This window comes from Medicago sativa, chromosome 2, assembly GCF_051527215.1.
Source record: "Medicago sativa cultivar Bolivia chromosome 2, Bolivia_mono, whole genome shotgun sequence".
Taxonomy (NCBI): Eukaryota; Viridiplantae; Streptophyta; class Magnoliopsida; order Fabales; family Fabaceae; genus Medicago; species Medicago sativa.
The window spans coordinates 78,733,235-78,751,749 of record NC_140750.1 but is presented as its reverse complement, the minus strand read 5'-3'; the positions used below and the strand labels follow the sequence as shown (position 1 = coordinate 78,751,749).

General features: G+C 32.0%; 2 protein-coding genes across 3 annotated transcripts; both read left to right on the top strand.

The window, feature by feature from the left end:
• The first annotated feature begins 503 nt into the window (after positions 1 to 503).
• LOC146951102 (uncharacterized) lies at positions 504 to 7,487 on the top strand. Its single transcript, XM_085747063.1, has 7 exons — positions 504 to 915; positions 3,603 to 3,702; positions 4,662 to 4,727; positions 5,728 to 5,842; positions 6,053 to 6,135; positions 6,774 to 6,835; positions 7,057 to 7,487. Exons 1-7 carry the CDS (start codon positions 728 to 730, stop codon positions 7,166 to 7,168), a joined length of 726 nt encoding a protein of 241 aa, XP_085603189.1. The 5' UTR covers positions 504 to 727; the 3' UTR covers positions 7,169 to 7,487.
• A 4,263-nt stretch (positions 7,488 to 11,750) lies between these two features.
• LOC146951101 (uncharacterized) lies at positions 11,751 to 16,275 on the top strand. 2 transcript variants are annotated; one of them, XM_085747065.1, is made up of 11 exons: positions 11,751 to 12,304; positions 12,555 to 12,661; positions 13,588 to 13,700; positions 13,781 to 13,986; positions 14,113 to 14,394; positions 14,704 to 14,762; positions 14,849 to 14,885; positions 14,993 to 15,064; positions 15,162 to 15,312; positions 15,463 to 15,591; positions 15,715 to 16,275. In XM_085747065.1, coding segments are annotated over exons 1-11 (1,557 nt in total). In that variant the 5' UTR covers positions 11,751 to 12,302; the 3' UTR covers positions 16,114 to 16,275. The 2 variants fall into 2 exon arrangements, with proteins under 2 accessions (XP_085603191.1, XP_085603190.1); XM_085747064.1 differs by having other exon boundaries at positions 12,087 to 12,304; positions 12,543 to 12,661.
• Positions 16,276 to 18,515: the final 2,240 nt, after the last annotated feature.

Here is an 18,515-nt window from a genome sequence, read left to right as displayed (position 1 = left end):
ACATAGTGTTTATTTTTATGGAATTGTCGAGTATTGGGTTGGGGTGCGAGTAAGCATCTTTTTCTCATTATAATTGTTGGGGTGCGAGTAAATATTATTAAAAAAAACTCAAAATCATATGTTTATAATGCGTCTTTGACGTCAACACATTTGTATGTGAAAATTATATATTTTTCATTAATTACATTTAAATTACCGAAATCCATTTGAGGATTGATCTATTCCAACAAATACCTTTTCTTATACGTCCACCGCGATATCCAACATTTAGGTCAAATTGAATACATACATGTGTAAAAAAGAGTTTACACCTATTTTTTTTTTTTCTGCTAATAAACATGAGATTTGTTTTTTTGTAAAAAAAAAAAAAGCATGAGATTTGTTTTGAAATTAATTTCATACGCGTGTTTTTTCAATTTTTTGACGTAATTAATGAATTATATTTTTTTACTATACATAGTAAATAATAATAACCTTAACCCTGCATTTGCAATTTCAATTTCAATTCCAATTCAATCAAAGAATCAAAAACCCTCTTTTCTTCTATTCTCTTCTTCTCCACTTGCTTATCGCTTTCAACCTCACTCACACTCTCTCACCCACTCTCTCTCCGATTCCCGCCGGCGGGAAATAACCTCAATTCCGGTCACCCTTTCACCGGAATTTCAAACCTTTACAATTTTTTTGTGATTATAACAATTTCAAAAAATAAGGGTTAGGTTAGGTTATGGCGAACCCTTCTGGTACTGGTGGTAATCATCAAGAACAACATACTCAGGTGAATCCTTCTTCTTTTAACGGCAATTCCGTTCCTGAAACCTCTTCAGGTCTTGTCATGAACATGAAGCATAATCCTGGCATATCTCTTGATTGGTCCCCTGAAGAACAATCCATTCTCGAAGATGGACTCGCCAAGTATGTCAATTTTCTATTTTTATGCAATATATAATGGAATTGTCATGGTTTATGAGTTTATCTATATGTTTTGAATTTACTTTTTAGTTTGTGAGATGGAATTGTTGATTATATGAAATTTAGTTTTTTGTTATCTATTTTTGTAGTTTAAGTCATGAATTAGTGTTCTAATTTTGTAGTTTAAGACTTAAGTCATGAATTAGGGTTCACATTAAATAATTTTTTTGTATTGTTAATCCTAGAAACGCGGCCAGCCAACATACTTTGAGACCAAGAGCGAACTTTTTTAGGGAAAATTATTAAAGTTTATAGTTTATTTAAGTGTAATTTTTAAGGTTGGTGTAATTTTTGTCGTATATAATCACGGTGGTTGAACTTAACCAATTTATTAAATTGGTTTAATTGATTAAATAATGTATTTAGCAATAAGTATATATAAATCAACTATATTACTGCGTAGGTCATTCGGTCGAGTTTAGTACAGAGGGCTTTTGGGTTGGATATGGGGTCGTGTGTTCCAGACTTGTAAGATGAATGAATATCTATATATTAGAAACTTTTTTTTTTTCGTTAGTAGCAAAGTGAAAATATAAAATTTGAAAAAACATCACACGCAGGATTCGACCCTGTGTTGTAGCTTACTAGGTTTAGATAACCCAACCGCTCGGCTGCACAGAAGTAGATGTCATATTACAGAAATGTTAGTTAATACATAATATATAGAATTATGGGGCCTAAATTTAGGACTAAAAAATCATAAAAATTGGAGGTCTAAAGCCATAGCTTTAGTAGCCTTAGGTTAGGACCGGCCTTGCGCAGTAGTCAATAGCCGCCGCCGCGTTGCATAGCATAGCAGTCTCTAAAACTTATTTGCTTTATATTGGATTTGGATATTATTGAACTTCGATTGTTTTTTCGGTCAAGAAGAAATTAAAATAAACAAGTTAACCAGGGGAAGAAGAACCCCTATAATCATCCATCAACACGGAAACTAAAAGAGGAAAAGAAAGTAAAAAACATTCCAATAAAAGGCGATTTGGTGCCCCTAAGGAGATAACATATCAGCAACTTTATTAGCGTCATGAATGATAAGATGAAGAGAAGTTTTCCAATACAGCAAATGCAACAAGGAGGTAATCAACTTTAGGATAGGACTGGGGGGTGCTGTAGATGTACGCCCTTTGTGAATAAGGAAGGGTACGCCACTACGTCTAAGTTCTTGGGCAGTGGCAGAGCTTCAAATGTTTTTATGAGGGCCCCATTTTTTTAAATTTATATATAATTTTTTCCACTAAAATATAAAGTTTGATATTGGTGTGTTGAAGTTTGTCCATTTAACTTTTGCTTGCAAACCAGGGCTCGAATCTGGCTCTTTGCAATATTATTATAGCATTTTTTTTGTTAAAAAGTACAGGTATATAGCTAAAACACGCAGTGAGGGACTCGAACTCAGGTTACACAACTTGCAGCTGCATGACATTACCGCTAGACCACATCATTCACTTGTGATATAAATGCTTATTCACCTGTATAATAATTAGCTAAAATATGTATGTATATACCTATTAAAAATGAAGATTTTGCAATTTTGGGAAAAAGGACATGGCCTTCCTATGTCCCTATAGAGATCCACCACTGTCTTTGGGAAATCACTTCAGTCACTATCTTATAGCTTACTTTACATAGAGCCACGGGGCGCAGTTGACTAATCAGAAAGGGTTCATGACATTTGGGAATTAGAGTAAGTAGAGTTTGGTTTACCTCAGATGTTGGATTAGGAAAGTCAAAGCAATTTTTAACAAGCCTGAATCTAGAATTACGAACAGTAGCTCGTTCGTTTTTGAAGAAGATAGGGCAATAACTGTCAGGTCCAGGAGGGGAAATAATCATCCAATAACACGGAAACTAAAAAGTTGTAGTAGACTTGTTGAAAAAGCCCGTGTACCAACTCTTATAAATGGATAGAACACGTCCCTTAAGCTTAGTCTTCATAGATCCAACTGCCAGATTTTGTATATTCTTCTATTTTTGAGTTTTACGCAGTACTTGTATTGTACTATTGTATAAATGTTCCATATTCTTTCCCTAAACTGTGACATAGCGGCTATAATATTTTAGGGGTTTGCTGCTACATACCACTATCTATCATTGATACATAGCTTTTAATGAACCAGCAAAAATACAAGCAGAGTCACAAATTCACGTAATTCCTCAGTCCCTTAGGTAGTGTAAATTGGAAATGTTGGCAACATTATTGAGCTAAGCTTTTAGAATCAGAGTGTCCAAATTGTAAAGTCAGTTGGGATTTGGGTGTTCAGAAGAACATTATGAAAAACGAGTTCCTATTGTTTTTTTTTTCTTCCATCATTGCTTACTTCTGTTCGCACCGAGTTTTATGAGAAACTTACGAATTATATGCAAATGAAGATAAATGGCAGTTTGAAATGGACCATGAATGAAATTTCCAGTTATGGTATTTACCTAGTTCCTTATATTAAGTATTTGATTTTTTTTCTTCCTGTACTTTAATTTTTTTTTTTTGAAGGTTCCTGTACTTTAATTGAACGGTAAATTCATTTTGTTGTCATACTGTTTAGCATGTGTATTTTGATCAGTAATGTATATCTGTACAATTCTATAAGGTAGTAGTCAAATAATTAATAAAAATTTCAAAATTTCTTTTGCAGGTATGCCTCAGAATCTAACATCGTGCGTTATGCAAAGATAGCTCAACAGCTAAATAACAAGACAGTCCGGGATGTGGCACTACGTGTCAGGTGGATGAACGTAAGTTACATGTTTGTTTCTGCCTTATGGCATTTATTTCATTGTAGATGCTATAAAAATCTATGTCCCATGATTTTATAAGGGTGCTGTTACATTATGATTTAGATGTTAGTTTACGAACATTGGTTAGTAAACCGTTTGGATCTTGTATCAACTAGTATCAGGGTCTAACTTATTGCGATCCTTTTTCTAGATGTTTGTCATAACCGTGCTCACAGGTTTAATGTTTGTCAAGGTTGTGACTTGTGAGAACTTTTCTTGTTTGTTGGGACATGATAATCTTATATTAGATATGTCATTGCATGGTAAATATATCCACCTAATATTGGAGTTCTATATTATAATTTTTTTTTTGGAAGCTTTCAGTCTCTTGCACTTCACTTTTTGTGGATTTGTCATAACTCTAACCTTCTCTTCAGTTTTTTTTTCTTTCTTTCTGGCCTAGTGGCCAAAATGTACTCAAATAAACACACACACACACACACAGTGAGGGAGAAAGTGGTGACCATGGTTTGAACCTGAGATTCCCCATAAAATGTCCTCACAACCAAACCACTAGGATGTAACAACCCAGACGGCCATCTTTTCATCTTAAAATGAAAGATCTGTAAAACATTTACTTGATTACGTTAGATATTTGATAGAGATCTTTAAGAGTAACCATCTTGTTTTCTTCTTGAGAAAAAAGGATAACTGATGCTTTATTCATTCATTAAATGGTGGAAGACACTTCGGTTCTGTTTGCAACCATCCCCATATTAACAAGTCCCATCGAATATAATTGTTGTTTTCCAAGAAAAAGTTACTACTATTAGTTGTTTTAACATGTGCAATGTTGCACATGTTAGACAAACCCTAATTTAAAATATGAAATAAAGAAGCTCACTATTGAAGATTGCATAAACTCAGTTTCTGCATACACTTATTATAATGGCGTGTTTGTTTTTCATTTGTTACAGAAGAAAGAAAATAGCAAGAGAAGGAAGGATGATCACAATTTGTCACGAAAAAGTAAAGATAAAAAGGTACAGCTTCCATATATTAAACATTCTAACGATTATTATATTATAATTTTTGTTCATGTCTTGTTTCCTTATATGGATGGCTTTGGAGATGCTTTTTGTTGTCTTTCTGTAATGTTGGGCTATTGTTTGTGTCTGGTCCTATCTCTTTTGGTGAATGTTGCCTGGTGAATATTCTCTTTCATGTTCTCACGCTGTCACCCCTGCTTTAGACACATGAATTTAGTTTGTCTTGAATTCCCTACTTCTATAGTTCTGTAATTAAAGCCTACTTGATTATCTTTTGATTGATGATGTATATCCTTATCCTTGTGTTATTATGTTGATTGAGGGCTGACCTCTGGACCCTTTCTTCCATAAATGTGTTATGACTTCGGAGTTTGGACTTTGGAGTTTGGAGAAGCCCTCATTCAGAGTGCATATATTCCACCTAAAATTTTGACATATTTGACAAAGCATTATTGTGTCACTTATCAGCTTCAATAATTTTAACTAAGCTTTTCTTGGACATGTAAATGTTATCCTATATTTTCTAGATCTTGTAAAAGTGTTTGATAATTAGGTTATTTTGACTATCTTTCTGATACTGACCTATAAAAGTTTCATTTTTAAATTTTAAGTAGTAAATGTCACGTGAAATTTTTGTGCAGACTTCAAGTTTTCTGTACATCATTTTCCTCTACATATTATTTCTCAGAGAATTTCATTATGATGGTTACTATTACTTTTCCTTTTGGAATAAACTGAGCGTTGGGAAATTATCTAACTAGGAAGAATCTACTTTGGCATTCTGTTTCCTCATTTCTTTTGATTTGTTAAATAAGTAATAGTTTAGCATATGGGCTAAAAGAAGTGCCCGGAAACAAAAGTGAAGTAGCACAATTGAAGAAAGATAATAGAATATTTGTGAAATGCTGGAAACTCTCAAGTTCTTTTTTTTTTTTTTTTTGCTTCTCTTCAATGGGACTTCAGATGCTTACCAAAACTCTATTTTTATTTTCAGGAAAGGGTTTCTGATCCTGCAGCAAAATCATCTCATTTTGCTGCTCGACCCAGTGTCCCTCCATATGCGCCACCAATGATTACTATGGACAATGATGATGGCATCCCTTATTCAGGTTAATCTCTATACCTTGTGAATTTTTTTCATACCTTTGGGTGTTGTGGTTTGACAACATGACAATACAGTCTTGTATCTCTAATGGGCACTTCTTTCAGCTTTGAAATGTCTCATCTACTTGCATTTTTATAAATGATTTAACTTCTCTTATTATTTTTTTCGGACAACTCTTTTCATATTAGTTGTTTTTATCATCATCGTTTTGCAGCAATTGGAGGTCCCACTGCTGAGCTATTAGAGCAGAATGCACAGACCATGACCCAAATCTCTGCAAACCTTTCCTCTCTCCAGGTGTGTTGACAATATCTTCAGTCTATTTTTCCTTTTATGTACTGACTATACTGCTTGGGTGAAAATTGAACTTTCCAGTCCGACTGATTATATATGTATTTGTACTAATCCCTTAATCTTGATAGTAATTAATGTATATTTTCTTCAAATGTTTTTGCCGAACACAATTCAATAGCTGAAACAGTATTTATGGACACACCTTACTTCTGAAGTACACTTATATAACTTAAAGTACCAATGCAGAGTGAATTGTCATTGCCTGATAGAGGCAGAATGAGAAAAAGATAATAACATTCCTAGAGATTAGGAAAGTTTACAAAATTCAGGTAATCATATACTAGATATATCAAATATCAAACTAGTTGTCCTGTATGTTTGTATGTACGCTGAAAATGTTCCCTTTGTGCATGTGTTGTTCAGTATATATCTTATCGTAGTTTAGTCAACAACCTGACATCATGTCTCTTAGGAGGTATTGAAACTGCATAGGTGCTTAAAGCAGTGATAATTCGCAATGTCTCTGCTTGATATTCTGAAAGTGGTGCTCTAATTTATCAATATGATTTCCACTGATAGGCCATTCTCTGTGGCTGTAAAACTGACCTATATTTTTTTTGTTATTTCTATCTTGTTTCCAGTTACAGGAAAACATCAACCTTTTGTGCCAAACTAGGGACAACATCATCAGAATTATGAATGAGTGAGTTTTACTGTTTTTGTTTTTTTTCTTCTATATTTACTCTCTATAATGTAACTGATTGACTTGTTTCTCTTTTTAAATTTCTGTATGTGAATGCTAGCTAGCTAGCTAGCTAGTCCTTTCCTACTTTAACATAAAGTTAGAATTGTAATATACTTGTTGCTTTAATCTCATTTGACACAATTGTAATATTTTTTCTTTCCTCTTTATTTTTTCGACAGGATGAATGATTCACCAGCGGTGATGAAGCAAATGCCGCCTCTTCCAGTGAAGATGAATGAAGAGCTGTCCCGTTCCATACTCCCAGGAACACCTCTCCATCCTCAGTCATGATGTTTTTTATTCATCGTTAACTGGCTTGCCTCTTCATTGTTTCTTTCTACAGTGGGACCAAAGATTTACTTTCGGAAAAAAGAAGAAAGAATGAATAACTGTTGATAATCATGAAGTTTAATTAGTTTTCATACTATTTTTTTTTCTCCAGATGTTAGCTGCTCTTGTTCCCTTGTCTTTGCTCTAACTTAGTAGTACAATAGGAATTATTTTATATTCATGGTATTTGATTAATTTAAAATAAGCAATCAGAGCAATAAGTTGTAGCATAATTTTATCTATCGTACAATAATAAATTTGATTATGTATATTGCATCAACTGGTACATATTTTTACCATGTTTGTTTTCCTCCTATCCATTAATTGAAAATGGAATCGGTTGGGGTGCCACCATGGAAATGCCATAATTATATCATGTGCATAACATGAGTTTTTCCATCATGTTAATAAGGTGTACATGTGGTGGATCTCTTTCTGACCTAGTTTTATTACTTGTGGCACATTTTTATCTTCACTCTGTTGAATGGTATCCTTTCTTTTCTAGTAACTGGTTGAATTTTCCATTCTTTTAAATGGTTTTTACACTCGTTCATTTGCATGTTGGGTGGCTCTTCCATTCCCACTGGTTTTATGCTTGACATTAAACAGTTTTGTTGACAATTTGTCAAGCTGTTCTGTTGAGTCAGTTGTGTTGTCAATTTTTGTTTTCAAAATCATTGGCGTTGTAAAAACATTATTAATCTACTTGCATATATGGGTGACATTTACCATGGGAAAGATGAATGCTTTCCCACCATGGGAAAGTTTATTTTTTACCATCAGATTAAGTAAAGAGCATAATATTATCATAGACACTCAACACACTATCTCCCACTTCTCTTCTCTCTCCTCCATGAACAACAACAACATCAAACACACCCTTCTCTCTCAAACTCTCGTTTCTCATAACCCAATCTGTAGGCATCAGATTTCAAAATTCATATCTAATACCAATTATTTGTTTCTAATTATTGATTTGATTTGATTCTTCTCACTTGAATTTCACAATAAAAGAAGGTAAATCACCAATTGCAGCCCCAAATCACTGGAATCTCACACTTCTCCTTTCAAATTCACCAAATTTCTCCGCCCCCCAATCTGTATCCAAATCGAAATCTATGAAGAATGAGATAGTAAGCCATGTTATGGAATTGAAGATATTGAATTTGAGAAATTTTGAGTGAGATGGGTTTGAAAGAATTTTGAGGAATAAGTTTTATGTGATGAATATTGTTGTTATGTTTAGGTTTCAATGTTTTGAAACAAGATTATTGTTGTGTTTAGATTGAATCATGAAATTGAAATTAAAATAGAACTTGTGCTTTGTTTTGGATCTATGAACACAATTTCTTCTGACCAAAAGATTCAATTGGGAATTGCTACGAGTGTAGTTCAAGAATTTTGTTTAGAAATGAATAATAATAAATGGATTAATTATAGATAATTGATGCAATGAATAAACAAGGGAAGAAGGAGATTTGGAACGTGGGTTGGTGTTGCAGGTGATGGATGAGTGTGGATGGAGGAGAGAGAAAAATGGTGGAAAATAGTGTGCTGAGTGTCTATGATAAAACTATGTTTCTCATTTAATCTAATGGTTAAAAGCAACTTTCCCATGGTGGGAAAGGATTCACCTTTCCCATGGTAAATGCCACCATGTTTATGTGGCTTAGGAGTTTGTCGGGCAAAGAGGTAGGGATTTGTTTGAAAAAATATCTTACATTCTCATAACATGTGTCATTTTCAGTTTTTGAATGGAGTGTCATTTTCATTTTGATCATCTTGCTACTTTAGCACACATAATTTGATGGCTGTACGTAGTATTAAGTTGTAAAACACATTTTTATTCTATTAACATTTGAGGTGTTAGCTCAGTGAACTTATACGTTAATCTTAATGTGATAAGTTCGAATTCCTCGTATGGTTGTAAAATGACCAATGTTCGCATTTTAAGTTAATAACAGTTTTTCACTTCCCCAATTTTTATTTTTTTTAAAAAGGTACTATACAAATAGTAGAAATTTTTTACTTTTTTCTTTGGTTTGTAATGGATAGAAAAACTGTGGACTAGACTTAAATACAGTGCCATACACACAGTTCTTACTGTTCTCCTATCCCTATAAGACACGTGGATTTAAATTTTCTCAACAACTAAAATATCGTAATACAATAAAAAAAAAAACTGGATAAGCACCGTCCGGAATACAGTAGGCACACAACCGCCGGAATCAACTAGTAAGCAATAAAAAATCTGTTCATGTCCAAAACATAGAACAAAAAAGGAGGTTTACAAGAATGTTGTGGGATCTCAAATTTCAGAAGTTGCATCTAGTGATTTTCTGATTTCGATCTAAAAATGAGTAACACCATTGTTTGATTTCATTGGACTTACAACCCTCTTCAAATTGTCACCGTTTTGTTCCAAAAAAGAATCTGAAAATCAAGACTAGCACAAAGATAGTGGTTCCCAGCCAACATAGCTTTCTATGAATAAATAACATAAAAAATTGTGGAATTCAATCACTTTAACAAAGTAAGTAGGAGGAAACCGCCGCCACAAATGGACATATATAAGAAATAGTTGAACCGTAAACGGTGATGGAAGCCGACGAAAAAAAGAAAAAGAAATATTTTTTATTATTATAAATACACGTGTCTTTTTTTAATTGGGAACAGTTTGAACCGTGCAGATGGAACTTTATATAAGTTTTGTCCAAAAACTATACTTTGAGTAAGCGCTTAAGCTATGTATCTTTTTTGTGACGTATGAAACTACATTTTTCAGTGTTTAATTGTAGAAAGAAGTTAATAAAGGAACTAGCTTTAAAAGAAGTTACATTTTCTAGTTTCTACTATCAGGTTTTTCTTAGTGTTTAAGAAAAACACTTGCTTTTAAAGAAAAGAAAGAATATAACTTTTTTTTAATAGGAAAAAAAAGAATAGAACTTGACATACGTTAGCACGATTTGGTAAGCTCCATGCACATTGATATGTAGGGTCAGAGTTTGAACCCTGAATTTCAAACTTCTCTACGTTTATAGTGCCAGAGTCTAAAATTAGGCTACTTGACCAGAAAAAGAAGATATAAAACGCATACCACTTTATTTTATCCAGAAATCAAACTTATATTTCTAATCAATTCAACATATAAGCGGCAAACGAAAAACATTGCAATATGATATATATTGGCCATTTTTATATACTTTCTTGTAATTTTGAATTCTGGATATTGAAGTTTAAATACATTTACAAGTTGGAATAATTTTACTTAATGTAACAACATTTTTTTTACTAATAATTTATCATATTTTTTGGGGTCAACATGATAATACCATATTTTCTAAGCTCCAACAAAGTTACCCGTAAAAATACTGGGCATGTCAATGTCATGTCAGCAATACATGTTAGCAACCCATGCTGAGTATTGTTGTTGGCCTTTTTTTGACTAATTTGATTTGGGGGGAGCAGTAACGCAGCCAAGACATTTCCCAATTTTATTTCAACACATGCCACAGTTAAAATGGGTTAAAATTTCTATTTTTTCTTTTATGAAAAAACTACATATTCTCTATACTATTAAAACACATGCTAAAAAGAGAATAATATATAATGGTTTGGTAGAAGTTTTGGGTGATCAATTCCAAATTATGTAAAATATAAAATTGATATCCAAACCAATAGAAATCATATTTGATTGGTTTACAGATCCGAAAATGAAAAAGCCGAACCAATTTAGTTGGTTTGGTTTGGATCTTCGAATTCATCAGATTATTGATTGATTTAGTTCTTACATCCTTTACCGAAATTAGTCTAACATATAGTCATGTGGTCATTGTTGAGTGATATTCAACAATGTTTTTGGTGTTAAAGATGGTTACCATGCAAAAACTTTTTTTTATTTTCATTTTTTTTAAATATATATTTATTTTAACTTGCTAAATCCTGCCCTATTGAATCAAGTTGGATATAATGAGACCTACGAGTCAAATAGTAGAATTTTTTTTGTACATTATACAACATTATCATACTCATATATCATAAAATTAGTTATATAATAATAACAACAAGAACACCTTTTTATCTAGCATATGTCCCAAAAAAAACCCATGGCAATGCAACACCATGTTGTTGCCTTGACTAGAAAGTCATGCCTTGTCATCTTTTTTGACTTTATGTAGGTAGTTTGAAAATGACCAAAATAAAGATAGGTCCAGTGTTTGAATGTATGGAGTTGTTGTTTATGACTTATGAGGTCATACGTGGATTAGGTTGAAATTGTTGACACTCAAATTAAATTCACCCCCTTTTTACAAGTTTAGTGGAGTATTTGACACGATTTTACTTTTATTCTTGTATTTTTCTTGGCCTTCAAATTCAGTAAAGTTGTCTTAATTTAACTTTATATTATTTCATTTGGAGGCTATCACTTTTTTAGATAACTAACATTTTTTTTATTACCAATGAAAGTAGCAAGTTGCTTCAATGCTCACAATTGATGACTAGGTATATATGTGAACGTAGATATAACATTTTTGCAACGCGCAAACGGTGTTTACTCTAATTCAAAAAGTAGTAAAAGTAATTGATACCACTTTATTTTTAAAGAAAAAAAAATGGAACATGTTAATGATCCCACTTAATATATTATTAACAAAAAAAGAATTAGTGACCAAAATTAAATTATTCTCAATTTTTTTTATAATAAACTATTTTCTAATTTCGTTACCATTAATTTTAGTATAAAAATAATATGCTGGGGACTGATTAAAACAAAAAAAGTAAAATAAAAGGAGACACATATTTATTTTTTTCTTTATAAATTTTTGTCTTTAATTTTATTTTTTTATGGATTTAAACCAAACCAACCCATAAAGTGATTATCATAGGAAGACAAAAACTATATATGAAAGTGTTTCAGTTGAGATGTTGTATTTGGCTTCCTGATCTTTACAATTTGACTAACTTATAAAATTAATTAGGTGTTATATCTTATGGCTACATATACTTTTTTGCACCCTTTGTGAGAGTTAAAATTGTGACATGGTTCAGCTGGGATAGAGAGAATTTCAAGTACCTTTCATCTCTTGAATTTATCATGTAAGTTTACTCTGAAAAAACTGCACTTCCACATGTCATAATGTTCTTTCCTTGTAACTCACTTATACCATCAAATATTGTTCTGATAAAGTAGATTCAAGATTATTTCTTCTACATATATAGCTTTTAGTATGCATATGCATATACATATACATAATTTGATTATGATGATATAGACCATGGTATCTATATGCATATACATACATATACATAATTTGATTTGGTTGATTGCATCTAGTTAAATTGGCAGGTTAAAGATGTTCATAGCCAAAGGCTTGGTATCTATTATAGTGATTATAACATTGATTCTCCCACAAATTGAAGCACAAGCTGTCTCACCTGGTGATTCTGCTGCAGGTAATTATTTAGTTTCCTCATAGTCTCTACAAGTACAATCTCAATTATCACATTCCTTCAAATTTTCTGCAATCTACATGCATTTATACAAGTTTATAAATTAAATATTCATGTTGAAATATTACATGGCATGCTATGAAACTCTGATAGACACATACACCGGACACAACATTTGGCAACACACATTATCATGTCGGTGTAATTTGAGAAAATAAATTGAATATAATCACATGTGTCGGTGTCACGTCGGAGTCGGATATCAGACACGTCTTCAATTAGAAATGTCGGTATTACAAAAGTGACATATATGAATCTGTTATTTATGTGAACTAAAAAACAGTTTCCCTATCAAATATCATAAAAATGGTTTCATTATTAGCAAAAAAAAAATAAAATCATAAAAATGGTCAAATGGGTAAGCTTTAAATATTTATTTCAAAGGATAGAACAATTGAAACTTACTAATGTGTATGTGACATGATATATTTATTAACCAGGAAGAGTAGGGCTAAGGAATTCCTGGCTAAAGCATAACAAATTAATGAATTTAATTTTGTGTATGATGATCAAAAGTGAAGATGTCTAAAAGATTTTATTTGACCATGAAAAAAAGATTGTCTCTCATGCACAATATGATTCTGAATTATGTACCTACCCAAGTTTAGCTACTAACATACATGTTAGAAATTGTTTTGTTAGGGATGTATCCTCTCTCTCATAATGAGTGAAAATTTCAATTTTATATGTATCTTTAATACATTAAATATATAGAATCCAAACAAATATAAAAATATCAATAGACACAAATACTTCACATGATATAATATTCAAAGTTCAACATGAGATTTTCATTCTTTCATTGTTTCATTTTTTGAAATTGTCTTTGGTACTGAAAATGAGAAGTACTATGTTTATGTTTGATTCAGATAATGTGTCAGAACAGATTACACAAAGGGATAATACAATTAGAGTGGATCCATTAGATAATTTCAAAAAGTACAGAGGAGGATTTGACATCACCAACAAGAATTATTGGAGTGTAAATTTCTATCTCCCTCTTTTTTGAGTCTAACTTCAAACATCAATGATATTGTTAACATTTCATTAATGTTTTTGTAGTCTTTGATATTCACTGGAGTATATGGATATGCAATTGGAATGTTATGCCTTCTATGTGGAATTTTGTATGGAGTTATTTTGCTGATCACAAAGGTTTATCATCACAAAAATGGAGGAAAAAGAATGAAGAAAGTGTTTCCTTGTAATTACAAGAGTTGTGATGCTTTACTAATTCCTTTGGCCATATTTCTCATGTTAATAGCCATGTAAGTCATTCAACCTTGCCTCTAGCCTTTAGTGATTAATCATTAGAGATTACGTAAAATCGACACATACAATTTTTTTATGGTTTTCCTCAAGTGATGTATATGCATGATTGTTGATTTGTGTAGAGTTGCAACAGGGCTAGTTCTTGTAGGGAGTGCAAGATTCCATTCAGAAGCTAAAACTTCAGTTGATATCATAATCAAAACAGCAAACAAGGCATCAGAAACAATACACAACACAACAGAAGCATTAAAAGGCATGGAGAGTAACTTGATGGAAGCCAATGTTAATGTTGAGGCTTCTTCAAATCTTGACTCTACAGCTGAAAAACTTGATGATGCATCTGTAAATATTGAAATGCAAGCTCAGAAAAATAGGCGCCTTATCAATAATGGCTTGAAAATAGTGTAAGAGTCACTAACTCATTTTCGTCATTAAAATTGTAATGGTCGGTCAATTCAGTTTCTCAAACTTGTGAAATTGGAATTTAGTCCCTTAAATCGTGGTGCAAAATTTGAAAAAATGAGTAAATTGTTTGACATTTTTAAATTTAAGAGACTGAATTCCTATTTCGCAAATTTCAACGACTAAATTGACGGACCTTTTCAATTTCAAGGACTAAAACGCCTATTTGCTCTACTGTCTCTCCTACTACTGTTTAAATAGTAAAATGAATGAAAAATTACATGGAAGTAATGGAATAAATTTCATTGCAGGTTTATAACTACTACAGTGATCATGTGCTTGAACTTGCTTGCTGTAACAATTTTGTCAGGTATTAACATCGTGTTTTGATTTTGGACCATACACATAATGATTGATACATGATTCTCATATAATGTTGGAATTTTCATTGAACAGTTTCTGGTGTACTACGGTTAAGGAGGGCATTGTACCTGTAAGTATGCTAAAATTTCATATGTAATGAAAGCATGTGATAACAAATTACATATATGTTGCAAATTTATACATTTGTTTATATTCTTTTGCTACTCTTTTTCACAGCCTTGTTGTACTTTGCTGGTTGTTGACAGTATTATGCTGGCTATTCTTTGGAGTCTATTTCTTCTTAGAAAAGTAATTCAGAAGTCCTTTCTTATTACCATAATTACATAGTAATATTTTTATAAAGTAGAGGCTTGTGTCTAACAGTTGAAATCTCTATATATTGTAGATTTTCTAGTGATGCTTGCACAGCTCTTGACAACTTTCAAGAAAATCCTTATAACAACAGCTTAAGCTCAATCCTTCCATGTCAAGAATTGCTCAAAGCAAAACCAGTTCTATCTGAATTTAGTGCTGGTATCTATAATCTTGTTAATGAGGTAATTTTTCATAATCTCTAAAAAAAATCAGCTTATTTTCCAAATGAGTTCTATATTAATGTTCATAAACTATTGTTTTTGGATCCAACATACTGGACCTATTAATTTCATGTTGGAGTAACTTTTTTGGATTTTTGGTTGGTTGTCTAGGTGAATGCAAACATATCAATGCAGACAAACCTTGTTCTTGTTTGCAATCCTTTCTCAGCGCCACCAAATTATACCTACCAACCCGAGAATTGTCCAGATAATACTATACGAATAGGTGACATTCCAAAGGTAGTTTTTGTCCCTATACAATCCGAGCTGTTTATATAGGACTAAAGTTAAATGGTCATGATTTTATTTTTTCCTAAATTATAAGACCAAGATGAATTAACAATGTGATCATTCTTTTTTAAGGTATTAAAGCCTTTTACTTGTTTGGATACAAATGATGGGAGTTGTGACAATGGAAATTTCATAACAAACAGTGAATATGCAAGAGTTGAAACTTACACAAATTCAATTCAAGACCTATTGAATGTGTATCCAAGTATGGAACATTTGTTAGAATGCCAAATTGTAAAAGATGCATTCTCTCAAGTCCTTGTTGACCATTGCAAGCCTATGAAGAAATATGCTAAGATGGCATGGGTAGGAATGGTGTTCCTTGGAGTGATCATGGTTTTGTTGATTATGTTTTGGACTATAAAGGCTAGTCATGAACATTGTTATCATGGTTCAGATGGTTCTGTGGAGCCTCATTGTGAAGTACCGAATTCCTTCAAATCAAGAGCAGTTAAAGAGATTGAGATTTGATAGCAACTTAATTGATTAACAATTAATCAATCATACAATATTTAGTTCATAAGAATATAGGAACCGGTATTGGAAGGCAAAAATGCGCAAGCAGCTTTCCAGTAATCCGTGTATAACTTTTTTTAAATGATAATTCAGTATACCTTATTTAGTGTGATAAAATTTGATTGTTGCTGTTATAATCCGACATGCAACATTTGTATATATATATATATTATATATTAAAGGGGGTGTTAATGTTATTTCAATAGACCTTAGAGGAAGTGAGTATAATTTACCCTAATATATATTACACTAACATGCCGGTGATGCCACATACAAGTCAAATGACAGACCAAGCCACGAAGGGTGTCTAGTATTTGCATTTGGTAATATAATTTCCTCATAAGTTTTATTTAACCTTTATTTCAGTTTGAGAATGAATTTAGGAGAGGGAAATTGAATTTTGACACAAATTTTTAAGAATAATTTGAACGGTTAACACATAACTATAAGGTTAATTACTTCTTCAAAAAACTATAAGGTTAATTACATTCAATAAATAGTCAATAAGTATGATAATGTGTCACAATTCATTTATCATCAATTATACTCCATCCGTTTCAAAATGAGTGTCGCTTTAGTCAAAAAAATTTGTTTTAAAATGAGTGTCGCTTTCAGTTTCCAATGCAATAATAACTTTTTCTTTTCAATTGTACCCTCCAATTAATACTATGTACACTACTTCCAAAGTATTACTTTTAAAACTAACCAGTAGTTAATAAGGATAATTTGGTAAAATAACCATTCTATTTCTCTTAATCATTATCTTTCTTAATATGTGTGTAAACACCTAAAACGACACTCATTTTGAAACGGAGGGAGTATATAATTAACCACCTATAGTGTAACAAAAAAAAAACACCTATAAGAGCTACATTAACCAAGAATGCTGAAGTTTTTTTATCTTTGATAAAGAAAATGGTCTTAGTTACGGGTAACACTTGGTGCCATTGGTTTTTGCTGCCATTGAGGATATAATAGATAGCCAATACATACAGTTAGACAAAAAAAAAATGTTTTCCGTCAAGATTTTTTTTTAACGGTTGTTCCACTTTTTTGGTTCAAAAGTTGAATTTTCTCATCAAAACTCAAGGCCCATGTACGTCCCTTATTTTTCTCATCTTGAAATAGTCATATACCTGTCTCTATTTATTTTAGTAGTTGTACACTATTTTCACAAGAAAAAAAAAATCTGACTTACAAAAAACCCTAAACACCATACTCTCACAACAATTCTGGTCTGTCATCCTCTTCTATACAGATTATTATTGTCAGTTATATACCCTTAAAACAACGTGAACAATGTGTCTTAAACTAGCCACCTTGCCATTTTTTGGGTTCTTGGTAGCTTATTATAATATGTATCACTACACTATTAACATCGTGTTTAATTTTAATTGTCCTAAGATTCATATAGAATTATGGCCATATTCTACAACAATCTTAAAGATTTTCATTTTATTGATTAAACTCTTATTCGCAACTCACCACTGCAAGCTATTACAGCTGCTTTCGTCCGCTGGTGAAAGGAACGAAAACGGAAGGGAACGTACGAGGAAGGGAGGTCGGAAAGAAAATAGTACCCATCGAATGGAGCGAATTTCTGACTTTAAATAGTCAGTCTATGGCAGGTTAGTAGTCACATTTTTGTTTTTCAATTTTTTATGGTACATTTGAATATGGAAGTTGGAATTTCAGATGAGTTTAAGTTCTTTTTCTTAAAACTGTAGCGATGTGATTGAATATTCTATGAAAACTTAATATTGAGATTTATGAAATGTTGGATTGATTCACGAAATTGAATGTTTTTATATATGTTGGTTCAATGGTTATTGATTCAATTTGTTCAATGGTTATTGAGGCTAATCTATTTGGTTAAACATGTTTGTATAACGTGATTGTTGATAGGGAATGAATTTTAATTGATTGTCTATAATTTGAGAGCAAGATGTTTTAAAAATAAAAACAATTTATAAGGACAACAAAAGGCAATTGAATCATGTTGGTTTCTGGGGTTTTGTTTTTTATTCAATTGGATGCTTTATTTGGATTAAAGTTTTGGTTTCCATGTTTTTTTACTGTTCTAGTTGTTGCTTCTATTTATTTATTTTGTGTATTTTATGATTTATTTATATCTATATTTGGAGATAAGGGTTGATTTAAGGTGATCATTTTCGTAGCCATGATTATTTTGTCTTTAAACACAAATCACTTCTGCCTCCATTATCCCTTTGTTGGTTGGGTTTATTCCCCACGAAATCCAACCATCTGGATTTGGTGGGGCCGCTACGAAGACCATTGAGAGAATGGAGTTTGTGGGGTTGTAGGCGTAGTGGAGGGAGGAATTTAGTTTAAGTTAA

What these genes read in the sequence shown, in the direction of transcription:
- LOC146951102 (XM_085747063.1), top strand. Translation starts at nt 728, where the DNA reads ATGGCGAACCCTTCTGGTACTGGTGGTAATCATCAAGAACAACATACT. An exon ending in CTCGAAGATGGACTCGCCAA is followed by an intron (nt 916 to 3,602) that starts GTATGTCAATTT and finishes TTTCTTTTGCAG; the next exon opens with GTATGCCTCAGAATCTAACA. An exon ending in TACGTGTCAGGTGGATGAAC is followed by an intron (nt 3,703 to 4,661) that starts GTAAGTTACATG and finishes CATTTGTTACAG; the next exon opens with AAGAAAGAAAATAGCAAGAG.
- LOC146951101 (XM_085747065.1), top strand. An exon ending in AATAATGGCTTGAAAATAGT is followed by an intron (nt 14,395 to 14,703) that starts GTAAGAGTCACT and finishes ATTTCATTGCAG; the next exon opens with GTTTATAACTACTACAGTGA. An exon ending in GTCTATTTCTTCTTAGAAAA is followed by an intron (nt 15,065 to 15,161) that starts GTAATTCAGAAG and finishes TATATATTGTAG; the next exon opens with ATTTTCTAGTGATGCTTGCA.